This window comes from Pelodiscus sinensis, chromosome 11 (genome assembly GCF_052426305.1).
Source record: "Pelodiscus sinensis isolate ZL-2025 chromosome 11, ASM5242630v1, whole genome shotgun sequence".
Taxonomy (NCBI): Eukaryota; Metazoa; Chordata; order Testudines; family Trionychidae; genus Pelodiscus; species Pelodiscus sinensis.
Window position 1 is genome coordinate 5,803,471 of NC_143062.1, and position 26,745 is coordinate 5,830,215.

At 51.0% G+C, this 26,745-nt stretch overlaps 1 protein-coding gene across 4 annotated transcripts in view; it reads right to left on the bottom strand.

The window, feature by feature from the left end:
* DAG1 (dystroglycan 1) overlaps positions 1–26,745 on the bottom strand; it is an 84,120-nt gene that overhangs the window by 18,928 nt on the left and 38,447 nt on the right. For all 4 annotated transcript variants that reach the window (XM_075939587.2, XM_075939586.2, XM_006120727.5 and 1 more), the window contains exon 2: positions 7,362–7,741. In XM_075939587.2, coding sequence (XP_075795702.2) covers positions 7,362–7,643 — 282 coding nt within the window. In that variant the 5' untranslated portion in view covers positions 7,644–7,741. The remainder of the gene's footprint in view (positions 1–7,361; positions 7,742–26,745) is intronic.

Sequence of the window (26,745 nt, forward strand, 5' to 3'; positions counted from 1 at the left end):
GGAAAGACAACTGCCTAGAGACAAAGGAGGGAAAAACCAGAAATTCCTTTGTCCCAGTTTGAAATCCCTATCTGCATTTCTATTGGCTGACTGCTACCTAGCTAGGTACAGTTAATCCCTTAGTCTCCAGGCTGCTGGCTAACCCTCATGGTTATGACAGACGGAGATTCCACCACCTCCCTAGGGAACCCATTCCAGTGCTTCACCGGCCTCCTAGGAAAATAGCTTTTCCTACCATCCAACTTAGAGCTCCCCACTGCAACTTGAGCCCATTGCTCCTTGTTCCTCACGGCAAGAAGAAATAGCAGCAAGTGTTTGCTATTTGGGAGCATAAGAAAACGTCACCACCCATTTCCAGATGCCAGAGTGAGACTTCGTGGTGTCAATGCTCCTCTTTGGTGCCTTATGATTTTTTTTTTTTTTAAAACACCAGCGTCACACCAGACAGCTCTGCTTCACCACTGAGTTGGCAAAGTTCTGGACTTGATGAGCCTCAGAGAATGCCATTCTCTTCCTAGGACACCTTTACTTGCCAGGTGTGCTCATGTTTCCTATAAGGGAACTACTCAGAGTACAAAGATTCCTTCCACCAGGATGGGAGGACAGGGAGGTCATTACAAAACAGTGGAGTTCCCAGAAAGGCTGCTTGCCAACTTGAAAAGGGTTTCTTCAGTCACATTGTTCTAACTGGAAAAGACAGTCTGCTGTTTGTGTAACTGGTATTCCTCGGGGTGTATTGCGCATGCCCATTCAACAGAGGTGTGTGCACTCGCCACGTGCACTGGGGCAGTGCCTATAGGGGCCTGGGTCTCGGCGTCCCCTGGAGCAGTGCACATGCTGTGCTACATAGGGCACTCCCAGCAACAGGAACTGAGAAGGGAGGGGCCCGGGAGACTCCAGAAGAGAAGGAGGGTGGGAGGCTGAATGGACATGAGCAGAACACCTCGTCTTTTCTTCGAGTGCGTGCTCACATCCATTCAACATTGGTGACTGCACACAGTATGCGTGGAGGCAGGTAGGAGACCCAAGAACATGCAGACTGCAGCGCAGCTCTGCCCAACGCTGGGTGGCTCCTAGCATGATGTGTGATCGCATAGTGGGCTGCGAAGGTGCACGCTGATGACCATGCTGCTGCCCGACAGATACCCTGGATTGGGACATTTGGCAGATGAAGCATGGGCCTTAGGTGAACGAGCTTTGCCCTGGTCAGGGGCCAGAATGCCCACTAGGCCATAGCACGTGCGCATGCAGGAGGGGATCCATAGGGATACCCTCTGGGATGATACTGGATGGCCTTTCATCCTATCCATGGAGGGCAGGGTCTTCACCTTTTTAAGCACAAGATCCCTAAGTGAAGTGCAACGTAAGATCTCCCTCAAACCCAAAAACCTGCCCCTTCGAGGCCCCACCCCTTCTGCAAGGACTCACCCTGCTCGCTCCATCCCCTTCTTCCCCCAACCTCACGCACACCAGGTGAGGTGCAGGCTCTCGTCTTGGGCCCAGGGGTTCGGCCTGTGGGAGGAGCTCCAGGCTTAGCCCAAAGTGGGGGACTGGGGTCCAGGAGGGGTTTCAGGGTGCAAGCTCTGGGAAGAAGTTTGGGTGCAGGGGGTCTCACGTCTGGGGCAGGAGGTGGTTCAGGGCTGGGCCAGGCTTAGGAAGCAGGCTCTGGCTGGGCACCATTTAACTGAGACTGCTTCTAGGTGGTGGAGCAGTGGGGTTAAGGCAGCTTACTCCTGCCCTGGCCCTGCACCACTCCTGAAAGCAGCTGGCACGTTCAGCAGTGGTGCCATGTGCTGCCCCTCATCTACAGGTCCTGAGCCCACAGCTTCTACTGGCCACAGTTCCCCACTACTGATCAATGGGAGCTGCAGGAGTGGGGTCTGCAGGCAAGGACAGCATGTGGAGACCCCCTGCTCTGCCGTTCTCAAGGGCTGCAGAGACATGCCAGCAACTTCCATGACAAGCAATCACCACAGGGATAATTACTCCAGCCACGCCAGGCTAGGGTTAGGGTTAGACTCAGACTCAATTAAATATAAGTGCAAGAGAAATGAAAATGCTGAAATGCACACACCAGTCAAATCCTCAAAGTAACACACTTTGCAAGCAATAAAAGGGGCAACAACCACCCACGTATGAGCTGGGTCAGGAGAGGAGAGGAAGGGCCAGTGTGTGTTTGTGGGAATGACAGACACACAGAGTGAGAGAGAGCTACAGAGATCTGCATTGCCAAGTTCCCTCCTTCCCCTTCTCTCTGTGTGGAGCTAGCGTACAGGAATGCGGGGAGGAGGGACACCCTGACATCAGCACCCCCCTTCTCCCTCCTATATCCTGCACAGTAGGCAGGAGGCTCCCAGGCAAAGGGCAGGAGATGAGCAGCAGTAGGGGAGGGGCAGCTGAAATGCTGGCACTGGATAGCCTCTTCGCCAAACCAGCCAGGATCACCTGTCAGGACCCAAGATCTACCAGTAGATCCCGATCCACTGCTTGGTGTAGGCCATGGACAGCTGTGTGGACTTACGGAAGGGCTTTGTTCTTTCCAGGTACAATGTTAGGGCCCTCCTGACAGCCACGCTGGTGTGATCTGCAGAATCCTGTCTGATCTTCAGGAGGACCTTGCTGATCAATGAGAAAGGGGGAAGTGTAGAGGAGACTGCCTGCACAGGGGAGAAGGCAGGCACTCCAGACCCATCCTTGAGCAGAAGGTGGAGCACTTTGTGTTGCGTTGTGTTGCGGGGAGAGCCCTAGTCCTGGAAGAGCACGAGGGAGATCTCCAGATGGAGACACCACTCCTGGTGAGATGCGAGTTCTGCTCGGTCTGTAATTACGTTGCACTCCCAGGAGGTGGCGTGCTTCCAGTGAGATATGGAGGAGGAGACAAATCACAGTCTGGTTGCTTCCTTGCAGGGACACAGCGTGGGCCCTGCCCTGCCTGTTGATGTAGAACGTGGATGCCACATTGTCTGAGAGAACACAGACCACTCTGCCCTGCAGGTGAGGCAAGAACACTGCACACATCTGACTGCCTTGAGCTCTCTGACGTTTATGTGAAGGGCTGGCTCGTTCTGGGACCACTGGCCCCGAGTTTGGAGCGCTCCAAGGTAAGCTCCTGACTCCCGGTCCAAGTTCCGAGTGCTGGGGCTGCCTGAACAGACACCGGCAAGGAGACTGCAGGAAGTGGAGGATGTGTGTCAGCACTGTGGCTATCCTTTGAGGGGGTACCACCCTGAGGAGTACACTGATGTCAGCCAAAGCTGGAGTGGGTACATCTTGAGTTTGGCAGAAGGCATCAAGTAAGTGCAAGCTGCTATATGGCCGAGGATGCAGAGACATGCCCTTACCATCATCAGAGGGGCAAAGAACAGCAGGCAAGCAAGGTCCCACAGCACATGGAACCAGTCTTGAGGGAGGGATGCCATGGCTGCAGTAGAATCGAGCACCACGCCAATAAACTCAGTTCTCTGTACTGGAACTAACGATATTTTGTAGTTTACCAGGAGACCGGGATGATGACATGTGGAGAGAAGGAGATAGATCTCTCACTGGACCTTACACTGTGAATAGCCCTTGACCAGCTAGTCATCCAGATAGGGATATACCTGGACCCCTAGATGATGCAGGTAAGCTGCCATCGCTCACATGCACTTTGTGATTACTCTGGGTGCCATAGCTAGGCTAAGAGAGAGGACTGCAAACAGAGTGGTTGTGTCCTACCTCAAACCATCTGTATCCCTCGAAGATCATGATGAGACAAACCCATCTCCCAGATCCAGCTCAGGAACAACTGATGCCAGGGTGACCATGCAAAACCTGAAGTGGACCAGATACTGATTCAAATTTCACAGCTCCAGAATAGGCCTGATGCGCCCCTTGGCATTGGGGATTAAAAAAATATCAGGAGTAGAAACCTGGCTGTGGAACTGGGCAGGCATCTTCTCAATTCCAGGTGCAGCAGTTCCACCACCTCTTGTTCGAGAAGCTGCCCATGAGAAGGATCGCTGAAGGGGGACAGGGAGGGAGGGTGGAAGGGAAAGAGGGGGGGGTGTAAGAAGCCATCGGGAGTGCACAGCCATCCTGCACCATGGCCAGCATCCAATGGTCTGATGTAATCTATGCCCAGGCTGAGAGGAAGGGGCGGCGATGGGAAGCAAAGGGACAGGGAAGAGCCAGCATGTCTGCTGTGTCATCCTCGGGCGCATCCTCAAAAGGCGCCCTTGCCAGAGAGCTTGGGCTGGCTCAACGACGGACGTGAGCCTGCCGGGGGCTGCCCGCCCTAACTTTGCAGAAAGGTTTCCTGAGCCCTTGCAGCGAGTCGCACTTTGGGTTGAGCGGGTTGAGGCTTAAACTATTTATGCTCCGGCCCTAGCACGTGGAGTTATAAAGTCTTTAGGGTTGTGCAAAAGTCCTTGAACCCATGCAACCTGGTATCTGTCTGTTCCACAAACAGGGCCATGCAATCAAAGGGGAGTTCCTGGATCGCATTCTGGGCCTCTGGTGACAGACGCAATAGAAGTAGCCACACAGCCCTCCTTATGGAAATTGCGGACACCAAGGCGCATGGTTCAAGTAGCATGGTCCATGAACTCTCCTTTGGACGCTTCAGGGAGCAACACCTTGCACTTGACCAGGGATTGCTAGGAGCTGAGGTTATATCAGGCAAATAGGGCCTGATGGCTTGCCACCTGTCCCCAGGCTAAGTCTCAACAAGGGACTAGCTAACTATTGTCTACTATTGCTGAAGGAAAACTCTGCTCATCTCAGGAAGTAGGCTGTGCCCACGAAAATTCATGATTTTTTTTATATGTGAGTATTTATTAGGCTCTAAGGCGCCACTCATTTTTAAAGGACAACTATTTACAGTTGAATAGAGGGAATGACTAATGCTACAGCTAAGGCTGGAGTGGAGTGTTCCAAGCACCTTCACAGGCAGCAAAAAGGAACGGGGGGAGGGCGGGGAGCGTGGCATGTGCGCACCACTCCAGGGGGCACGGAGATCCAGGCCCCTACGGGTGCTGCTGAAGGAAAACCTTCTGGCACCGGTGCGTGTGGCAAGCGCTCACAACTACGCTGAATGGACATGAGCAAGCAGTGAAGAAGAGCTGCATGCCTGTGTGGAGCTCAAATCCCGATTCGTCTCACTGACAGTAACAGTGCAGAAAAAGCCCTGGCCAGCTTTCCGAAAGGCAACCAGTCTCTTTTCTAGTCATGGCCTTTTAATGAGCCCAAGGCCAGAGGTGAGAAGAACTACCCACAAGTGCTATGATCTCACAGCTAAACCCCACGCCCCCCCCCCCCCCCCAGCTCAGCAGGTATCCAGCAGGCTGATGTGTAGGCTGGCATAGGGTTAACTAAGACTAAGCCAGTGACCTTCAGCCAGCCTGCCTACTAGGCCAGCCTATTGCTTAGTAGCTACCCTCTCCTCTTTCCAAGAGCTGCAGGAAGCAACCCATAACAGCAGTGCTGTGCTGAGACCAAACAAGGAACTTGCAGGCCTGCCCGGAGCTGGTTATAATTAGACTGACTCATACTTCCCAGCCCTCCAGATCAGAGCTGATTACTGAGAGTTCACCGAAAGTGCCCAATTCCCTCACCCTGGCTCACTACAGAAACAGACAGACAATGACCCACTACCAAGAAACCTTATCCCAGGGACTGCAGCACTAGGGCCCTACCCCTCTCTTCTCCAAGCTCTCCTATGACCTCTCCCAACCAGGGACGGCTCTTCAGCCCAAGGTAGACCGGAGAGAACAGCCAGAGGTGCTCTTGAAGCTACTACTGCACTGCTCGGGGTGAATGATTCCCCTGGCCCCAGGTATGCCTAACACCAAAGCCTAGACCACCACCTGCCCACTGCTCCACCTGGCTGTTTATTCTGCACCAAACCTCTCCAAAATGCTGGCTGGGGATTCACACTCACTTCGCAACCCCTGTAGTCAGCGCCTTAGGGGGAGAACAGAATGATCTCGGCGGAGCAGAACTCACAATGGTGGGGAAATGGGGGTGCTACTCAATTCCTCTGCTCAAAACTTCAAAGCTGAATGGTGGCCTGCTCTGGCACTCCAGCTCCCTGGACTTCCCCTGGAGCTTGGGAACTAAGTGGCTGAGAACCAGGCTTTCACATGGCAGTGGTCAAGAAGAGAGCAAGCAGCATGACTCAGGCCACCAGTGCATGTCCTAGCTTCCATCTGGGCAAGTCTCATCAGCCCCACAGTGCTGCAGCCTTTAGTCACATTTCTCAAGCCCCTAAACACAGGACTCGCCCAGCACCTGACTGAGAATCCAGGTGTTCCAGGCCTGCTGGTCTGCAGCTTATCACGGCCACTCCTCAGCGCCAGAACTCTTAGTGCCAATGGGACCTCCCCAGACCTCACTGCTCTGATTCAGGTTCCTTAGCACTGTGATCTGTCCCTCTGCCTCTTGAGCAAACCTGCCTACAAGGAAAAGTTGGCAAGTCTAAGGTTGTGCTGCCCCCTCGCCCTCAGCTCTCTTTCGACCACTTGAATAATGGCAAACATTAATCTCTCCGGTTTCGACTAGGAAGTGGTCCAGTCCAAGCTGCCAGTGAACCTAGAAAAGCATGGGGGGCAGCGGCAGTCTTCCTTGAACCTCGCCTGGGCAGGACTCCTTTTGCCAGTAGTCGATAGCGACATCCTGATAGTCTCTCACTACCCTTCCTTAGCCTGTTCAGGTCACTTTCATGACTCCATCTCTTGCAGCTACAGCACCTGCAAGTCCTGAAGACAACAAAATCACAGCCCAAGGACAGGCAGATGTGGCTCTCTTGGGAGCCACAAGTTTGATCATAGCTCCTCTCAGACAAGGAGAAATATCCCCCACTTTCCCCACAGGACACAGGCTAAGGAGAAGCACACACCGTGTCAAATGGGCTCAAGCACCATAGCTACAGAACAGATTCTGCACTCTCGCACCATACCAGTGGCACAATATTTTGTCCCCGTGGTGTCAGAGCAGTAGGTCCAGGATTTTGGCTCTGGGAAGCTGAGGGTCACTGTCTTTCAACGATTCGTATACCCTTTGCCCTAGCATCTGGTTGCGTGACAGGTTTAATGCAGCCAAACACTGAAGCAGACCAGGTCCTACAGAGGAGACCAAACTGCCCCTACTCTTCACTCTGGGATGAAGGTGCTCAAACCAGGAGAAATCAACCAAGGACTTTCCAGAAGAGGGAAATGGAAGTTTCCCCTGATCCCAACAGCCTCTCTTTCCCACGCATTGGAATCATGGCACCGCCTGTGACCCATGCATCCAACCCCACATCACAATAAGGCAGAGGCAGGCCCCGAGGGCATGGCTGCAAGGACGGGGTGGTGAGATGGGATGCAGGCTAATGCATTTCTTACCTGCACCATTTCTCCACTGGAAGCAATTACATCTGCGGGGATAAGGACTCGGAAGGAACGGCCCACCACCGCAGAGCTGTCTGGAATCCCCAGCACTGCTGGAACTGTGTCATGCAGATCTGATAGCACCGAATGCATGGAGGCCTCTAGCTGGTTTTCCCAGTCCTGTGCAACTCTGGAAGGTTCACTGGGCCAATAGCACTGAATGAAAGCCGCCTCCAGCAACAGCAGCAGCCAAGTCCTCCCCAGCACAGGGGGAACCAGTACAAATCCCACAGTCATGTTTCCTGCAGGCTCCGACACTACACCACTTGGGAAGGGAGCCCTGACAGCCTGTGTGCTGGGCCTCAGAGCAGCAACATCCTGGGAGTCTCCTGAACCTGCGGGAGAAAGAAGAGGCCATGTCAGTACTAGCTACGCCTGTCTCAGAACACTGGACAGCAGGCGAGAAACCCACCTGCCTAATTCCTCTGCCCTCCCTCCCTCTCAGGCCTACTGTACAAATGCAAGAGGCTCATTCCCAGTGGAGAGCAAACAGCTTCAGCAGCCCCTGCTCACACTAGAGTACAGCCTCTCCACAGAAACAAGGGCCCTTCTGCCGACGGCTAGGAACACCCTGGGGTAGCAGGGGGGACTGCTGCGGAGACAGGAGTGACAATGGAACGCGGCAGTCAAACTAGCACGTGGATGAACTGGAATGCTAATATCACAGAGCATTTCCCTGAAGAACTGCACTCCAGTGTGAGCAGCCTGGGGCAGGACAACTGCTTCTGATCCCAAGGCCCGTGAGCCCCCCAAAACAACTCTCCCCAACTCTGGCTTTCAGCATTAGCAATGCATAGCCAAACTGGAAGTGGGACAACAAGCACGCACTGGACCCCTCAGCCCGCTGCCCTCCCTCTCCTGTCTGTACAGCCTCTTGCCTGCATCAGGTGCTGTTCCCTCCTTGTTCACACAGATCTGTCTTCAGCATTTCTTATTTGGCTGCTTCTCCGGCCACTTTTGTGGTCCCTTCTCTCCCCTTTGGTGCCCCACCTCCCACGCTTACACTCCTCTTCCTTCTGAGTGCATTCCTGCTCCCGTTCCCCCCCGCAGTGCTCACAGCTCATGTCGGCCCAGAGCGATAACCACATCTCCAAGCAGCTCCCCAACCCAGGGCGCTGGAGAAACTTACTGCTTTCTGCCAATAAGTTTCTCCACTGCATTTGTGTCGTGCTGCAGCTTCTGTCCTTGGGACGCTCTAGGGAGCCTTTTCCACATAGGGGCACAAGAAAATGCAGGCCCCCCCATCTCCTGATACCAGACTGAGCAGTGCTCTATGCTGGGCCGGGGGGAGACTGCTATGGGGTAAGATTCCTTCAGGGCTCAGCAGCCGACGGGGGCTCCTGCATCTCTTTCCAAAGAAACAAGTCCAGCCACCTGCTAGCCATTCCGAGTCAAGCTGCAGGTCTCTGGCTACTAGGTCTGAGCACAGCCTGTAAGTTATGAATGAATCCACTCCAGCTGTGCCAGCCGACCTGTCAGCCCTCCTGACAGACCTGGCAAGAGGCAGTTATTACTGTAACTAGTTGAGGAGTAGCTGTGTTAGTCTGTAGCTGCAAAAACGAGGAGTCCTGTGGAACCTTAAAGATGAGGGATGTTCAAAACCATGCAGTGGGGTAACCCTGTAATTGCAGGAGACACTCTTCCATCTTACCTGGAGCCGTGGATAGGGATCAATGCTGGCTCACATACTGCGCTGGCGGGACACAGCGCTAGGAGTGGAGTCAGACCCCAGCTGCAGTGACAGGGTTAGTGCCAATCCCAACAGAAGTGACTTACGTTGAACACCAGGCTCCTTTTCAGTCCTGGCCTTGAAGGACTTGCAGACACAACACTTGCTGCAGAGTGACTTAGACAAATTGGAGGCTTGGGCCACAAGAACTCTGAGGAGGTTCAACAAGGACAAGTGCAGAGTCCTGCACTTGAGATGGAAGAACCCCAAGCATTGTTACAAGCTGGGGACCAACCAGTTAATTAGTAGTTCTGCAGAAAAGGACCTGGGGGTTACAGTGGATGAGAAGCTGGATATGAGTCAACAGTGTGCGCTTGTAGCCAAGAAGGCTAATGGCATATTAGGTTGCATTAAGAGGATCATTGCCAGCAGATCCAGAGATGTCATTAATCCCCTTTATTCGGCTCTGGTGAGGCCACATATGGAGTATTGTGTCCAATTCTGGGGCCCCCACTGCAAAAAGGATGTGGACGCATTGGAGAGGGTCCAGCGGAGGGCAACCAAAATGATTAGGGGGCTGGAGCATATGACCTATGAGGAGAGGCTGAGGGACTTGGGTCTGTTTAGTCTGCAGAAGCGAAGAGTGAGGGGGGATTTAATAGCAGCCTTCATCTTCCTGAAGGGAGGTTCCAAAGAGGATGGAGAGAGGCTGTTCTCAGTAGTGACAGATGGCAGAACAAGGAGCAATGGGCTCAAGTTACAGTGGGAGAGGTCTAGGCTGGATATTAGGAAAAACTATTTCCCTAGGAGGGTGGTGAAGCACTGGGATGGGTTACCTAGGGAAGAAGTGGAGTCTCCATCCCTAGAGGTGTTTAAGTCTCGGCTTGACAAAGCCCTGGCCGGGTTGATTTAGTTGGGATTGGTCCTGCCTAGAGCAGGGGGCTGGACTTGATGACCTGAGGTCTCTTCCAGCTCTGTGGTTCTATGTGCCCCTGACCAAGCACCTAAGACAGCTATTATGTGGATTGCTGATGGGCACAGGCCATTTGCAGCGATGGCTGGGCTTAAAGCCTGGGGACTGGGTCACGCGCGGTCCCCTGGCTGAGACTAACGAAGCCTCGTCACTACTGCCAAGGGTAACTAGTTCAATTAGTAAATTACAGGTTCTAGAAATTGCAGGAATGGAGCTCAAACCATGCAAGCCAAATTACTTCTGCTGCACCCCGTGGGCACCAGAGCCAATCCCCTACAGACACTACTGAGGGAAAAACTTCTGGCATCAGTGCACAGGGTGAGCACACCCCCTAATATGGCATGGCCATGAGCAAGCACTCAAACTGCAACCTCAGGGTACAGTGAAATATCCCCGTAGAGTTACTCAGGTATCACCAGAGCCCCTCTGGACCTCCTTCAGCAGCCAGGCAGTTACCCCTACCACCTCCTCTTTCCTTTCCAGGAACAGAGCCACACACATCTGGGAGCCAGGCAGCTGCACACAGCTGAGAAATTCAACCCTTGGCTAAGAGGAGACAGCTCGAGTGAAACAAGTTGTTCAACCCCAAGAACAGGTCCAAGGAGAGGACTCATGAGCATACTGGAGAGGGCAGAAACCTCATCCCACAAAGCCACAGCAAGAGGCATCAGTAACTGATGGGCTGGGCGGTGGGTGCACTGGCCCTTGCGCCTCTACCTGCTCCTTGTGTGGCAGGGAGACCTTGCGGGTGACTGAGCCAAAGGAGTGCTCACACATCTGTTAACCACCCTCCTGAGAGCATTCTGAAGCCCAGCCACTTCCATTAGGCACTTAACCTAGAAGGTGAATGGCTGCAGTAGGAGACTGAGCCTAGGTCTGGTAATCTGCTTACTCCACTACCTCAGCTCAGCTGGACAATGCCCACACGACCCTGAAGGCAGAAGGCAAGAGCCACTTGCAGGGCAAAAGAAAAGTGTGTGAAGCTCCTTCAGGATGCTCCCTCTCACCTAACCTCTAGTGGTTGGGTGAAGAGGGGTTAGGACAATGTCCACAGAAAGCAGCTCTGACCAGAAAGATTTCCAGCAGGAGACAAGGAGGCTGACTAGTCAGAAGACCAAGTGTTGCAACAGTCTCACTGCAAACCAGTATAGACTGGTGCTGGAGGTTTTAACCCAGGCTGAGTGCACAACAAGGTGCCTCTGCACCTTGATACCAATTTCCTAGAGAACCTGGGAGGAGAGTCAGTATTTCATGAAAGAAAATCAATAATTTACTTCCTCCAATCCACACGAGCTATTATCCTGTTCGTTCCTCCTCCTCAGGGGCCCTGAAGCAGACCACTGGGACAAGACAGGACTCAGATCTTCCCATGGCCTGCTGGACAGGAGCAGCTGCGTCTTCTCCCTGAGCGAAGAATCTGCTCCAACTCAAACTGGCTCTCTGACTAAAGCACAGGCTTCTCGGAGGGGTGGGAAGGAGGGTAATGGACAGAGGCGTGAACATACTAATTTCTCCCCCAACTCTGAGACAAATGAAATTAAGCTTGTGATAATCCTCCTCTGTGTATAACTAAACAGATGTCCATGGTGAGGACTTAAGGAAAGTCACAGGACAGTTCCCCACTATTCAATATTAAGGAGGGGGTGACAATTTCCAAGCTACACTGTAAGGAAGTTTCTTCTGCCAGGCAACCTACATTCTTCTCTATGTAATTTCATCCTGTCACTCCCAACCAGACCATGCCCACGCCCTCTCCCTGCTCACTACTGACATATTTCAAATACTTATAGGCTCGTGTCCATCCATTCCCCCCAACACACACCCCACATCTAATGTCTTAGCCAAGTTCCACATATTTAGGTCTTTAAACCTCGCCTCTTAAGTTACTCCTCTCCGCACAACACCCTTCTTTAAATTCTTTTAATCTCATTGCCATCTTTCTGGTACCAAGGCAGCCAGAACAAAACACAGCAATCCAAATTATCCTGGGCACCCATCCTCCAACACACAGTGCAGAGCTATGTCCACAAACACTCCAGGTTTCTCTCAGCACTGCTTCTCTTCAGTTTTTCCTTTTACTGACTGTTTATTGCCTCTCAAATGTATTAGCTCCCCCTCCACGCCAATCCCAAAATTAATCTTACTTTGTATCCTGCCTGCATTTCCAAACTACCCTGCACTGTTCTGCCCTTACAGGTAACAAGGAATCCTTTAGACCCATGGTGTTGCTTCTCCCCCTCCATTCGCTTAAAGGAAACCTATTTTACCAGCACCTGTTAGTCATTTCCCTGCTGCTCGTCATTCTGGGTTTATATTCCTACCACTACGTTTTGGCCCATTTCACAGTGTTCACAGATAAGTCAATCTGAATGAGTCTCAAGCACTTCAGTCTACTGTTATTTTAAATGGTGCAGTGTGGTGGTAGAAGCAAACCAGACATTCAAAGAGTATGCAGGCCTGGCTGGAGACGTGCTCAGGAAAACTCTCAGGCAGCATAAAGCTATAGACAGCAGACCAATCACTGCTGAAGGCCCATTTAGTTTGCTTTCCTTTTACGATTCAAACCACGGGAACCCGCTTACCGCACTCGGATCCATTCTGGTTTCACAGGCTGGAATGGGATTCCAATCCCCACGGGGGAGCAGCAAGAATTAGATACGCATTAAGCGCACTGAGATTTGCAAGTTATTCTTTTACCCCTATGGTTGTGCATTGTTTCCCCAACGTAGTGTCATTACAAGATTTGCAGGTACAGGCAAGAGCTACAGTATTTCCAGCTAGACCGCTCCTGTGCTGGTGGGCAGGTTTGACTTTGGTGCTGCTGGCATATCCAGCCATGAACAGAGAATTACATCATGGAGAAGTATGCTGTATAACTAGTTTAGCTGACTACAAACTTGGTCTCTAGGGAGAACCTCTTTCCCAGCAAAATCCTGGGATGCTGCTTTAACTTTTCTGTTTTGGTTTAACTGGTTTCATTAAGGAAGAGTGAATTGTGCACATCAGGAAATTCTCCTCCCTCCACATCCCCTAACATGAGAGATTACACCAAAAATAATTGCTGCTTTACAGGCTGCTGAGACTCCCTGAACAGTCAGTATGTACCCCCCTTGCTGGTCAGACAATGCTGGTTTATGCTAGTGCTTCACCACTGATCCTGCTGAACTGACAGCTAGACCACCGCTGAGGTGGTGCTGGCCAGGCTGACCTGTGTAGCCCCCATTCTAGGTCAGAACACATTCCATCAACTAGTCAGTGAGGGGTGGAACTGCAGAATGGAAATGCCACCAGGATCTTAAAACATTGAAAAGGCAGAGCCGCAAATCAGCTGTCCTGGCTCGCACCTGGTCCCTACTCCTGTGCTTATGCTTTTTAAACTTATTAAGAGCCGCTAGGCTCGCTGATCCCTGGCTCTCCCAGTCTCCTGCTACACCTCTGCCTCCCCTACCCCACCACACTAGCTTTTAAGCCGGCTACCGGCTCCTGCTCAGCCCCTTGCTGCCTCTCTGATAGAGGCAGCGGCAGAGGAACAGCGATTAGTCAAGTCACTAGTCAACTATCCAATAAGCATTTGCTCATTGGCTAGTCGACTAGTTGTTACATCCCTAGTACCTGGTCCTGCCACGAGTGTAGGGGACTGGACTAGATGACCCCTCATGGTTCCTACTAGTTCCGCCATTTAATGATGTTGCACTTTTGGGACTTCCCACATCTAATCACAGGTTAGAGCGAGCAAAGCTTGGCCCTCAAAGGAAAAGACAGAGTAGCAGTGTCAAATCTATCGCAACCACAGCCAGGACATATCCACACACCTTCCCCAAACAGAGTAGAAAGTGCATCCAAAAGTAATGACAGCGCCAATTATCCAAGGATGAGGGACTGGAGCTCATTTCCTCAGAGCCTTTAGTGAAGGTCTCAAGCAACTCATTCTCCAACCCCCCCTCGCTTGTCACCCTGCAGCAGCCTCTAAAACACTCACAAGGACATCAGAGATTTAAAAACGGACATTAAGGTTGCAAAATGAAGCAAAGTTCAGAAATGCCAGAATTAAGGTTGACAATGCAACCTGCCACCTGCTTTCAGCAGTCTCCCCCCCCACCCCCGTCACAATTCACTCCCCTTCATCACCATACATCTGGCTACCCTCCTCTGCATTCAAATCAGGCTGGTTCCTTCCCCATGCTACTTGGATACCAGGTTCCAGGAACTCAGAGAGCACAAAAGATGCTCCCTGTTCTCAGCTGAGTGCCTGGTGCCAAAACAGCCCTCAGTTGCCATGAGCAGCAGCTGTGGAGAAAGTCCTGCTTAGCTCCTGTGCTCCCAGGCTGGAGAATGCCCGGTGCAGATGGAATCACTGGAGAATTTAGCTCACTTGCCACAAATCTATGAAGAACATGTGCAAACTCAGATTTTCAAATGCTTGTAACTTTGCCAAATTTGGGTGAGTTCTCACGGCGCTGGCAAAAAGCACATGCCTAACACCAGGGCAATCCAACTGCCAAATTTCAAACATGGAGGTGCTACAGCAGGGGTGGGGAACCTAAGGCCTGGGGGCCAGATGCAGACCCCCCCCCCAGCATTAGGGAGCCCACACTGGAACTCCAGCCCCCCTGCTACCCTCTATGGGGCTGGAACACACACAAAAGATCTATTAGCCTAGGCACCCTAGCCTTTGGTGTGCAAGGTGAATGTCTTTCTCCCTCTCAGTCAGGGACCACATCAGAGGTTTTGGGTTTTTTTGGTGCTTCTCACTTGTGTAAGCTCCCCCCAACTGATTTTTCTGTACGTCAGCAGCCCCGACCCTAAACAAAATTCCCCATCTTTGTGCTACAGCTTCTCCACAAAACTACTGTGTGTGTGTGTGTGTTTGTTTTTTTTTTTTTAAAGCCTGGGCAAAATAAAGTACTTTCCCCCTAATTATTGGAAATGTACAAATAGTATTTGCTGAAACTTAAATGGAGCCAGTGAAAGACACCCCAAAAAAATTCCAGACCCAACAGTTAAAATTAAGTCAAGTTGGAAGCAAATGAAAGCAACAAGGTCTTAAGTAAGAAGTGCTAGACAAACTTAACCGCAAGCAGTGCTTCCCAGGTCTGCCGCTAATGCAAACTGCCATCCCAAGATAGAACATCGGTATCTGTTTCAGTAACTGAGCCAGGAGACCCACTAATAGTCAGACCAGCGTCTAATTTTGGACTCTCCAGGATTTAACCCCATGGTCACCAACCGGTCGATCGGGATGGCTTGACCAGTCAATTGGGAGACGTTGGGCCCCCCCTTCCCCCCCAAGAAACCCCACTGATGCTACCTCCAGCAACAATGGAGGTAGCGCCAGCTTCCTGCGGGCTGGGAGTGGGGCAGTTCCGCAGCTGCGCGCCACTTCCAGGGTTTTAGGAAGTGCGCAGGCTGCTCCCCCCTCCCCAAACACCCAGCGCGGTACCTGAAAGGCCAGGTCTGCGGCACACTGGGGACCTCCTTCTGCGTGATACCTTCCTGTGGGTGGAGAGGAGGGCGGGAGGAAGCGTGCGCTGGAGCCTTCCTTCCCCCTGCTGCCTTCCTGAGGGGCGCGGGGTAGGTGTCCCCCGACTGATTTTTCTGTGGGTCAGTGACCCCTGACTCAGAACAGGTTCCCTGCCCCTCTCAGAAATAAAGACAATGCAGAAACTTTGTGTTTGACATATTTTATTTAAAAATGAAGCCTGGCCAACAAGCCCCCATCTGGCCACAGCATCATAACACTCCTGCACCACCACCCCCAAAGCTGAGCCTATCATACACTGGAACCCCCTGTCCTGAGCCTTTCACAACCCCAAACTCCTGCACCCCCACATCCTCAGGCTTCTGCCACAACACTCTTGCAGTGTGTGTATGGTGCAGATCTGTATCTTGAGCCCATCATACTCCCAACTTCCCTGCCCTGAACTCCTCATGCACCTAAACCCAAACTCCTGCACCCCCACATCCACAAGCCTGTGGCTTGCTCAGCTCCCAAACCCTCCACCTGACCCCAACACTCCCCAGCCTGGAACCCCCTCCCCAAGCCAGCATCCCCTTCTCCACATCCTCCTGCATCCAAATTCCCTCCAGAGCTTGCACCTCTCACCCCTTCCCACACCCAAATCCCTCATTCCCACCCCAGAGCCTGCACATCCTGTCTCAACCCAGTGTTAGACTGCAGGAGTATTGCGGTTCCCCGACACTGCACCCCCGTAGCAGCAAGAACAGGTTCCGCCAGCAGTAGAATAGGGAGGGTTTATTGCTTCTCCAAGATACAGCACAGCATAGACGTGGTGTGATTACAGGATTCGGGGCCAGGATGTTTCAGACCCCTTGGGTTAGGGCCCATCACCCCTAGCCCTTAGCCCTAGCAACCTCAGTCTGTCTCCCTCATGGTTCCAGCCCCAGACTGACCCTTCCTGTGAACAGTCACTTCCCTAGTTCTCTTGCTTTGTCTAAGTGACCTAGGCAGCCCCCCGCTGGGCAGTACTCACAGGCAGAGGCCAGTCTGGGTCATTCACAGCCCAAGCACAGCAACCAGCCAGGTACTGACACTGCATCACAACATGTGGGTGAGTCAGTGGGAATCACATCCCTGCGCAGGGGGACACAGCACCCCCACTAGGCCACATCTGGAAAAACGTTTCCGCTTTTTTTAGCAGACGAGCAAACATGGAATAAGGGGGCTTGTGAAAGAAGGGGGTTTTCTGACACTTGGCCCAGTCTAGACGGCCAAATGTTGGAAGAACCTCTTCCGACAGAAGGATCGGAAAAACCGGCAGCATAGCCGTGCCCGAGAGCTTGCAAGGGAGGGTCTGCAACCTTTTGAAGTACACAATCACTTCCTGAATGTAAATGCAATCCAAGATCTCCCTCAAACCCAAATACCCTGGCCCCGCCTCCTCGTGCCCCTTCTCCGAGGCCCCGCCCTGGCTTACTCCACCCTCCTTCCCTCACTTTCACCAGGCAGGGCCAGCGGGCTGGGGGGCGGGCTCTGGCCTTGGATTAAGGGGCTCTGAGCTGAGCTTGGGAGGCAGCAGAGGTGCCGGCAGGGGTTCTACGTACAGGCTCTGTGAGGGCATTTGGATGTCAAGGTGCTTGAGGCTAGGGCAGGGACTTGGAGAGGGTTCATGACTGGGGCAGGGGTTCAGGGTCTGGGCACTGCTGACCTCAGGTGGCTCCTGGGGGGTGGTGCAGTGGGGCTAAGATAAGCTCACCCCTGCCCTGGCCCTGCACCACTCTCAAAAGCAGCCAGCAACCTCCATCCCAAGTCCTGCTGTGCCCCATCTCTGCTCTGTGGAGACAGGTTAGAGGATGTGAGAGGGGGCACCTTGACATCAGCACCCCTTCCTCCCCCTCCCCTGCCCTGCACAGAAAGCTGAGGCTCCTGAGGGGATAGCTCCAAGGCAAAGGGCAGGAGATGCGCAGCAGTCGGGGGGGGGGGGGAGGCAGCTGAAGTGCTAGGCTTGACGTCTTGGCCAAACCCGTCAGGATCACCTGTCAGAGGCTCCAAGATCTACCAGCAGATCCAGATCTACTGGTTGGTGACCACTGGTAAAGGGCTGGGAATAGCAAGTGATGGAGAGGAGGGGAACAGAGAGGGCGGGGCCTCAAGGAAGGGGTGAGGTCTTGGGGAAGGGATGGGGTAGATCGTGGCTTGTCCTGACATTTAAAAAGTGATCTTGGGTATAAAACGGTTGGAGACCACTGGTTTAACCCATTAGAGCAGCATGGTCTAGTTCCATCCACATTAATGTAACTAGGCCTCCTGACCACAGTGGGGCCTTAGAGGGAGCGCAAAGTGGTTAAGAATAGGATTGAAAAGTTTACCAATTCCAATTATTTCCTTACCATTGCAGGAGCCTTGGACACTGGTGTACTCTGAGCCTTCCTGCCCCCTGCTCCTGTGGTCCGTAACACTATGGGCTCAGCTCAGTCGTTGGGTGTAGCATGCAAGATCTGGATACAGTATTGGTGGCATGCGATGTTGAGGTCACACTAGGAGACCTGGTGGTCCCTTCTGGTTTTCAACTCTAACTTACTAGCAGAGCCATCCCATCCATAGAATGGCTCAGGACGACTGCCCAAGACAGGCTTGGTGGGGTGGAAGCAGGGGTCACCCCACACCCCTTCACCACAGCAACGGAAGCCAGAATCATTGGCAATCTGCTCCCCACCCCATCCCCTCTCAGCCTGCTGCGTGCAGCTTATCCATGGCAGCAGGAATTAGAACCCCCTGGTCCCTGGGCGTTCCGCTTTCTGCCATCACGGAGAAGAGAGGCCCAGTGGGACGGGAGGACAGCATGGCAGAGTCCAGCAGACTGCTCTGGTTCCCGCCACCATGGCAAGTGCAGGTGGGCGGGGGGACAATCCCTGCCGCTGCTTGGCAAATACCCCTCCCCCCACTTTATGTCACATGGCGGAGAGAGCAAGGGGGCAGAACAGGGGCAGAAAGGGACACAGTTGGGGTGGAACAAAGGCAGAGCTTGGGAGAAGGGAAGGCGCGGGGGGGCCTGCAGTGAGTGCTGGCCCTGAACCTGCGCCCCCCAAAGGATGGCCCTGCTTACTAGTCAGAAGAGCTAAAATATAACTCCAATTTGTAAACTCTAGGGAGCAATCAGCACCCTGGGGAGAGGTCTAGATTCCAACCCATGCTCGCTTGGCAGCTCTAGCTAGTCCACTTCCCAGCACCCATTTGGCCACCTGCCCCAGCAGCAGTACAGTGAACCTGATGATTGTGCAGTGACCACAGCAGGTGTGAAACTGAGCAGGTTTGTCAATTTCCTTCTGCTGCTGATTAACAACTCTGAGCAATGTCAGGAACTGAAGGAATATGGGGGTACCAGGGCAATGGACGGTAAGATTGTCTTTACTTTTAAAACTGCAGCCCAACTGTGCTCCATAGACACTCGGCAGCGGCTCTGAACAGAGATCCGAGAGCAGACTCAAGGACAGTGATGCATAAGTGATGCAAAACTTGAAAAGCTCTTGGCAACCTTAAGGGCTATAAACTCTCTTAATTTTTGGAGGGTCTTCATCTCAAATCAGGGCCCTGAAAATGTTTTTGATCTGCTGCTGTGGTTAGTTATACTTGCCATCTTTTGTCATATTAGGGATGCGAACGGATAGCCAGCCAAGTGTAAGCATCACCCAGAAGCAGCCTGCCATGGATGGAGGGCTACTCCAGCCAGGAGCGGGAGCAGGGGGATGGGAGGGAGCCAGCAGCCAGGATGGAGCAGCCCCCACCTGCGGTCACTCCAACCTTGCTATGGTTAGCAGGAGGCCACTTCCACCCAGTGAGCTAGAATGACCCCACCTCTGCCTGCCCCCATTCCATCAATTAACCTTAACCGGTTAACTGAGTAACCTAGTTTATGTGCTGCACTTGACAGCACTGTGCTTATTTAGGTTTAATTGCTTCCCTGGTGCATGGGAAAGTCAGTCTCCTCTGTTTGAGGGGGTCTTCCACACAGCAACAAATGAGGGAGCTTGGGTTTGATTTTTAAGAAAAATATGTTTGCAGAACCACAAAAATTGGTAGAGGTGTAGTGACCAAAACAACCTTGAACTGTTTTTTAAAAGCTGACTAAATTCCAAGTTGGTCAGTTCTACAGACATCGATGGCTTTCAAAAGACAAGTATCAGAGGGGTAGTAGCCGTGTTAGTCTGAATCTGCAAGAATTCTACTGGAATTTCCACTACATGCATCTGACAAAGTGCCCACGAAAGCTTATGCTCCAACACATCTGGTAGTCTATAAGGTGCCACAAGACTTCTCGTTGTTCTTTCAGAAGACAGCCAAGTTTTCCTTCCAATACTGTTGGCAGAACTCAGAAGGGACTGAGGATGTTAAAAATCATGTCGTGCAGTTACATGTGTTGTGGACTCTGCAATATAAAGCTTAGCTTCATTCTGCAGAGCCCGCAATGAAGCTGCCCTGGGAGAAGGGCTGCTAGCCCCTGCCGGCTCAGCTCTCTGGGAATGGAGCTAGCAGCTCTTGCTCACTGGGCTCTCCGGGAGGAGGCTTTGCTGCCCTGCTGCAGTGAAGCAACCTCCCTGGGAGCCAATTGAGTTTAACCAATAGCATTAACTGATCATAAGCATCAGCTTATCAATTAATCGATTAAATGCTAGCATACCTAGAAGGGACTTGCTCTATTACAGTGTCCAGTGAGGCCGAAGTGGCCTCTCCATGCTCCCAGAAACTCATCTAAAGAAGGGTTCTTCTAATCACAACTGCAAGTCTGTGGCTCAATTGGGCTTGTCCTAGAAGTTCAATTTTACAGGGTTTCTTTTATTTAGGTCTAGTACCAGCAAGTAAGTCAGAGCGGACACACAGGGCTGCAATAAAGTTTCCAATGTCACTTGTCCTTTAGTTTTCTTCCACTTCTAAGAGGGCCCCAAACCCAGTGAAGAATGTTTTGGGGGTTTCTACAACAGATGAAGGCAAAATGGACAGGACAGGCTGGGTCTCAAGCCCCCAAAGAACTTGTGCCAAAACAGGGGGACTTGAGTCTAGCTCAGAAGATTTTGAGCCATCTGCTCATGGCCACTTCCTGTTTATATAAGAATGGACATTCTAGGTTAGACCAAAGGTCCATCTAGCCTAGTATCCTGTCATCTGGCCCCAGAAGGAATCAACAGAACAGGGAATCAAGTGATCCATCCCTTGTCATCCATTTCAGGGCTCTGACAAGCAGCGATTATGGACACCATCCTTGCCCACCCTAGTTAACAGCCATTGATGGACCTATCATCCATACATTTATCTTTTTTGAACCCGGTTCTAGTCTTGGCCTTCACAACATCTTCTGGCGAGGAGTTCCACAGACTGACTGACTGTTGTGTGAATAACTTCATTTTGTTTTCAATCTCCCTAGCAATTGCATTTGTTCAGTTCTTGTGTTAGGAGAAGGAGCAAACAACTCTTAATTCACTTTTTCCATACCCATCATGATTTTGTAGCCCTCTATCATATCCCCCCTTAAGTCATCTCTTTTCTAAGTTGAAACATCCTGTTTCCATAGGATTAAATTAATGTCTCATACAGAAGCAGTGCCACACTCCTAAACTTTTTTTTTTTTTTTTTTTGCTCTTTTCTGAACTTTTCCCAACAAGGTATCTTTGAGATAAGGGGATCACATCCGCACACAATATTCAAAATGTTGGCATACCATGGATTCATAGAAAGGCAATAATATCTTATTATCGATTCCATTCTTAATGATTCCCAACATTGTTTGCTTTTTTAACTGCTGCTGCACACAAGGTGGAAGTTTTCAAAGAACAATCCACAGTAACTCTGAGATCTCTCACTTGAGTGGTAACAGCTACGTTAGTCCCCATCAATGTACGTGAATAGCTGGGGTGTTTTCCACTATGCATTATTAGTAGATTTACCCAGTGTTGCTCTGGTGTGTACCTCAAGAAATGGTTGGTTGGAAACTAAGGAGGAGCAGCATTGGGGGGGGGGGGGGCATGAAGGAGGGCACACCCTGGTCCCATGAGGAGCCACGTGGAGATAGGGAACCCCAGGCCTCAAGAGGAGCTGCAGGTGGGGGGCATCCCTAGGCCCTTGTGAGGAGTTGTGCTGGGGTCAGATCCCAAAGCCTGGGTGAATCGGCCTAGGAGGGAAGGGAAACCCCAGGCCCCATGAACAAGTGGGGGGGGGTGGAGGGAAGGAAGAAGGGGATGAAGGGACTTCCCTATGCTCTGGGTGAAGTGGTGAGAGGGGTGGAATCACTAGAGCCTGTAGGAGCCGCACAGCAAGGGGAGGAGAGGGTTGTGCCCTCCACATGGCTATGTGGAGATGGGGAGGAAGGGGGAATTCCTTACCCACAGAAGGTGGCCAGGGCTGGCAACATGCAGAGCTCATCCCCAGCTGGTCAGTCTCGTGCTGGTGCAGCTGCCCCCAGTGCCCACTGTGCAGTATCCTATCTTCACTCACTGCCCACAGTGGTGAGTATGAAGATCACACCCTCCCTTTCCATGTTGGGGGGAAAAGCCCCATTCCTGCCACTTCCCTTCTTCCTGGCACAACCAAATCCTGACCTTGCTTTAAATCAGTGTAAGAGGAAGCTGTCTACCAAAATTGGTGGCCCTAGCTTGTTACTGCTTAGGAGGCGTTCCTGCAGTCAGACATTCTAAATACACACGTGTGTGTGTGTGTGCACGCGCATGGGCACACATACATATCCCTTTCTCCAGATAATTTATAAATGTTGAATAGGTTTACTCCCAATACAAATTCCTGGGGGACACCATCTCCAGTCTAAAAACTGACCACTTATTCCTACCCTTTGTTTCCTGTTTCTTAATCAGTTATCAATCCATGAAAGGACCTTCCCTCTGAATTTACTTTGCTTAAGAGCCTTTGGTGAGGGACCTTGTCAAAGGCTTTCTGGAAATTTAAGTACACTACATCCACTGGATCCCCCTTGTCCACATGCTTGTTGAGTGCTTCAAAGAAGTCTAGCAGATTGCGGAGACAGATTTTCCTTTACAAAAAGGATGTTGTTGACTCTTCTCCAACAAATTACATTTATCTTTGTGTCTGACAATTTTGTTCTTGGGTTTGCCCGGTATTGAAGTTAGAGTTACCAGTCTAATTGCCAGGACCACCTTGAGAGCCCTTTTTGAAAACTGATGTCACATTCGCTATCTCCCAATCATTTGATACAGAAGCTGATTTAAAGGATAGGTTACAAACCACACGTAGTAGTTCACATTTAAGTTTTCAGAACTTTTAGGTGAATGCCATCAGGTCCTGGTGACTTATTACCGTTTATGAATTTGTTCCAAAAAGACCACTAGTAATATTTCAATCTGGGACAATTCCTCAGATTTGTCACCTAAAAAGAATGACTTGGGTTTGGGAATATCCCTCGCATCCTCAACTGTGAAGACCAATGCACAGAGTTAATTTAGTTTCTCTGCAATGGCTTTATAAACCCACTCTCTGCTCTTAAGTAAGTTGCTGCAAGCTATGATCACTCTTGAGGCTGGAAAGGATTTTCTCCATACCAGCAGACAAGTTAAAGCTGGCTGATTCTTTTTACCTTCTATGCAGTGAAACCTGGGGATTGAGTTTTGGGCAACTGGGAGGCTGGAATTCCCCTCCCCCCCAAGAGATTACAGCTTAGATCTGTGTGAGGTGTTTATTTGTCATACGTCTGACGGTGCCCAGAGTAGGAGCTGGCTGATTTAGACTCCAGATCCTGAAGATAACCGGTAAGGGCATCTCCTCACAAGACAGTGCCCTGTGGGGGTGAGATCTCCCTCTCACCTCCTCAGCCCAGAAAGAGGAGGGATGGACCCAGAGACCCTACTCATATAATGACTGGCTCCCCCTGTGTTGGAAGCCCCCAAAACTGGCAAAGAATCAATGCAGTGCAAGTGACTCTGCTGGCTAGCCCCACCCACGGAAACCTTTAATGTAACTTGACTAATAAAAAAGCTTCAGAGGGGTAGCCAAGTTAGGCTGTAACTGGAAAAAAAAACTTAAACGAAGAGTCTTGCAGCATCTTAAAGACTAACAAAACATGTAGATAGATTCATGAGCTTTCTTGGGCACAGCCCACTTGTGCCCATGAAAGCACGATACCATCTACATATTTGTTAGTCTTTAAGGTGATGCTAAACTATTTGTTGTTTTTTAAGTTTGACTAATAAAGTTGGTTAAAACACAAACCATGTGTCTTTGCCACCTTCCAAGGGATAAGCACACCAATGTGAATTGCTACCACAAAAAAGCTGCTCACAGATCAGCAAACACCGGCTTTCCCTCGTTCGGCCAGTGCTTGCATTTCATTAAATCTTCCCCGCCTTCCTGTGCCAAGCTCAAGGTGCTTAGAAATCAGGAGTGGCAGCACCCAGAGCATGAATTAACCAAGAAGTTGTTCTACTGTTATCTACCTTCCAACTGCACTGGTGAAACAGCTCTTCACCCTACTGCAGATTGAAGCTTTGCAGTTTGCCAGTTAAGATGCTCTAACAATGCAAGATGTTTCAACAAAGTATCTTGTCACTGAAAACCAGGGAACCTTGTAGAAAAAAATGTATTTGGAATTGCTAACTGCCGTGAAACTGTTTACACGGACAAGCCCAGTCCAGTAAGCTTAGTTCATTGCACTGGAATTTGCTTCAGAGCAGAATTTCTTGCCTCCTACATTGCTGCTCTGGAAGGCGAGATTTTCCCATAACCTGCTTCCAACATCTACCACATTATTTGCTTTCAAGTTAACGTGCTATTAAGATGTGCCAGATGTGATGAGAGGGGTCTGCTGGACACAGGCTGAGCCAAGGCTCCCCAAATCTTCCCAGAGCACTACACCGCCTTTCACTAGAGTCCCAGTATATGCTAAAAGTGGATTGAGAGGCCCTGTATAAACTATGCCAGAGGCAAACAGTAGCTGTTTAAATAAATAAGCCACTCTGTAACCAAGTCTGTCCTGATTGATAAGCACATCTGTCAGTCCCCACCTGCTGTCTGCATTCCTGGCATTTTTCTCTGGCATTTTCCCTGATAGAAGAGAAACTGCTTATCAACTGCTGCAGAAGAGATTTAAGGGGCAAGAGCAGGCCCAGCTTTCAAAAAATTAAGCAATTCCAGGTCACAAATGTGCCAAACAAAGTTCCTTTCCAGCAGGCTGTAAGAGCTGCTGAAGTGGATTTATTCCAGGGGGCCTGTAAGCTCTTGAACAGCTGCTCATGTCCCTGCCAAGAAGTTACAATGAGAGTTTAAATGTAGCCCTCCCCCATTATTCTTTTCCCTGCTTACCTATTTAAAAATCCCTGCAGACAGGGCAGGGTGCTGTCTGGCCACTATCCAACTGCTGAGTCTGAACTCCATTTCTGCACTGTTTAACCACACCCTTGAGCAAAAGGGGCTAACTTGCCTCCTATGGAGGGTGTGAAGCAGGAAGGGTGCCAATGTGCCCAATTGCTGGGAGAGCAGGAGGGACAGCTGCACAGCAGACCAGCTCAACCAGTCAGCAGACAAATTCTCTCCTCTTCCCTCCTTCCAAAGACAGGCTAGTGGCTAGATGAAGCTGAGGCTTTGTCTACCCTTCTAAGATTAAAGCACAGGCGTGGCAGTGTGATCATGGTAGCAGTGCTGGGAGAGCGATAGATAGGCAGACTGCCTCCATGAGTGGAGTAGCTAACAGCACTGAGCCCTGTTTACACTGACACCTTCCAGCGCTGTCACTTGCTGCTCTCGGGAGGGGATGTTGTTCACACCCTGAGCTAGAATGTTACAGTGCAGCACCCTGCAGAGTAGACAAACTGAGTTTGGAGTTGCAGTTTAGATTCTTGACAAGAGGAGTCAGAAATTCACAGCATCTCAGCATTTGCATGGCTCCAGGCAGCTTGCTCTGAAGGGCGGAGGCCTTGAATAGCATACTCCCACCTACAGTACTGTAGCAAACAGCACCCAAGATTCCTGTGACAGAGCAGAGAAACAGCTCTTTTTTTCAGTATCAGAGGGGTAGCCGTGTTAGTCTGAATGTACATGCATCTGACGAAGTGGGTCTTTGCCCACGAAAGCTAATGCTCCTACACTTCAGTTAGTCTATAAGGTGCCACAGGACTCCTCGTCGCTCTTTTTTTCAGTTGGTTAACTGGGGATAATCTGTGGTCCTTTGCCCTTTGCTGCTCTGTGAAAGACCCACACAAAGGCAAGGAAAACTAACAGACTGGGATTGAGTGTTTAGGAACAGGGACACAGAGGAAATTTAACTATTGACTCTAAAAAAAACATACTGACTAGCTTTCAAATTGATGCCTTTAAAGATAATTGCTTGCTTAGACCAGATACTTTTTATACTTGCTTTCCTGTAAGGTGACATTAAGGCCCTGGCTACATTAGTCAACCCTAAATTGACTCCAGCTACACGTAGGTCGATTTACTGCACTGTCTACACCGGCCTGCATCAACAGGAGATGCTCTCCCATCTACTTACCTTACTCCTCCTGTTCTGGAGGCATACTGGAGTCAACTGGCGAGGGCTCTGATGTCAATTTAATGGGTCTTCACTAGAGCTACTAAATCAACCTTCCCCTGCCTCCCCCCACACCACTGATCCCTAAGCTTAGACATGGCCTAACAAAGGCATCCGCTGAAGTGGGCTGGCAGTTGTGTTTTGGCCATGCAGATGCATGTTTCTCTTACTTGGAAGATGAGCAAACAGCAGCGCAAGGGAACTCAGACCAGCAGCAGCTATACTAACTGCAGAAGCCAGATACAAAGGGCACACAGCCCATCTCATTAATTCCCAGCCTTGGATTCATTCTTGAGTCTGGAAAAAGCAGCTCAGGTCACAGCAGCTGGCTAACAAGCAGGCTTCCCCTACCTGCAGGGAACTGGTTCATTCACATCAAACCCGAGTCAGACCGAGTCTCAATACTACACACAAAACTTGTTCACAGAACAGCTTCCCCAGTCAGCCCTCAACCACACTTCCCCTGCGCACCCCATATGTTCCTTAGGGAGATGAAGTTACCTTGGAGAAGGGGGAGGCGGAAAGAACTCAGTCAGTTAGCAGAATTTGATTAGCTGGCTGATGTGAGACTGTTTGGTTTTATGGCTACTGGAGGAAATTTAATTAGGAACTTTCTATAAATTAACTATGCATAAAATGAGTGTGCTGTCTCAGTGGTCTGGCAGGTCAGGATGATGAGGCTGGGAATTGCCGGGAGAG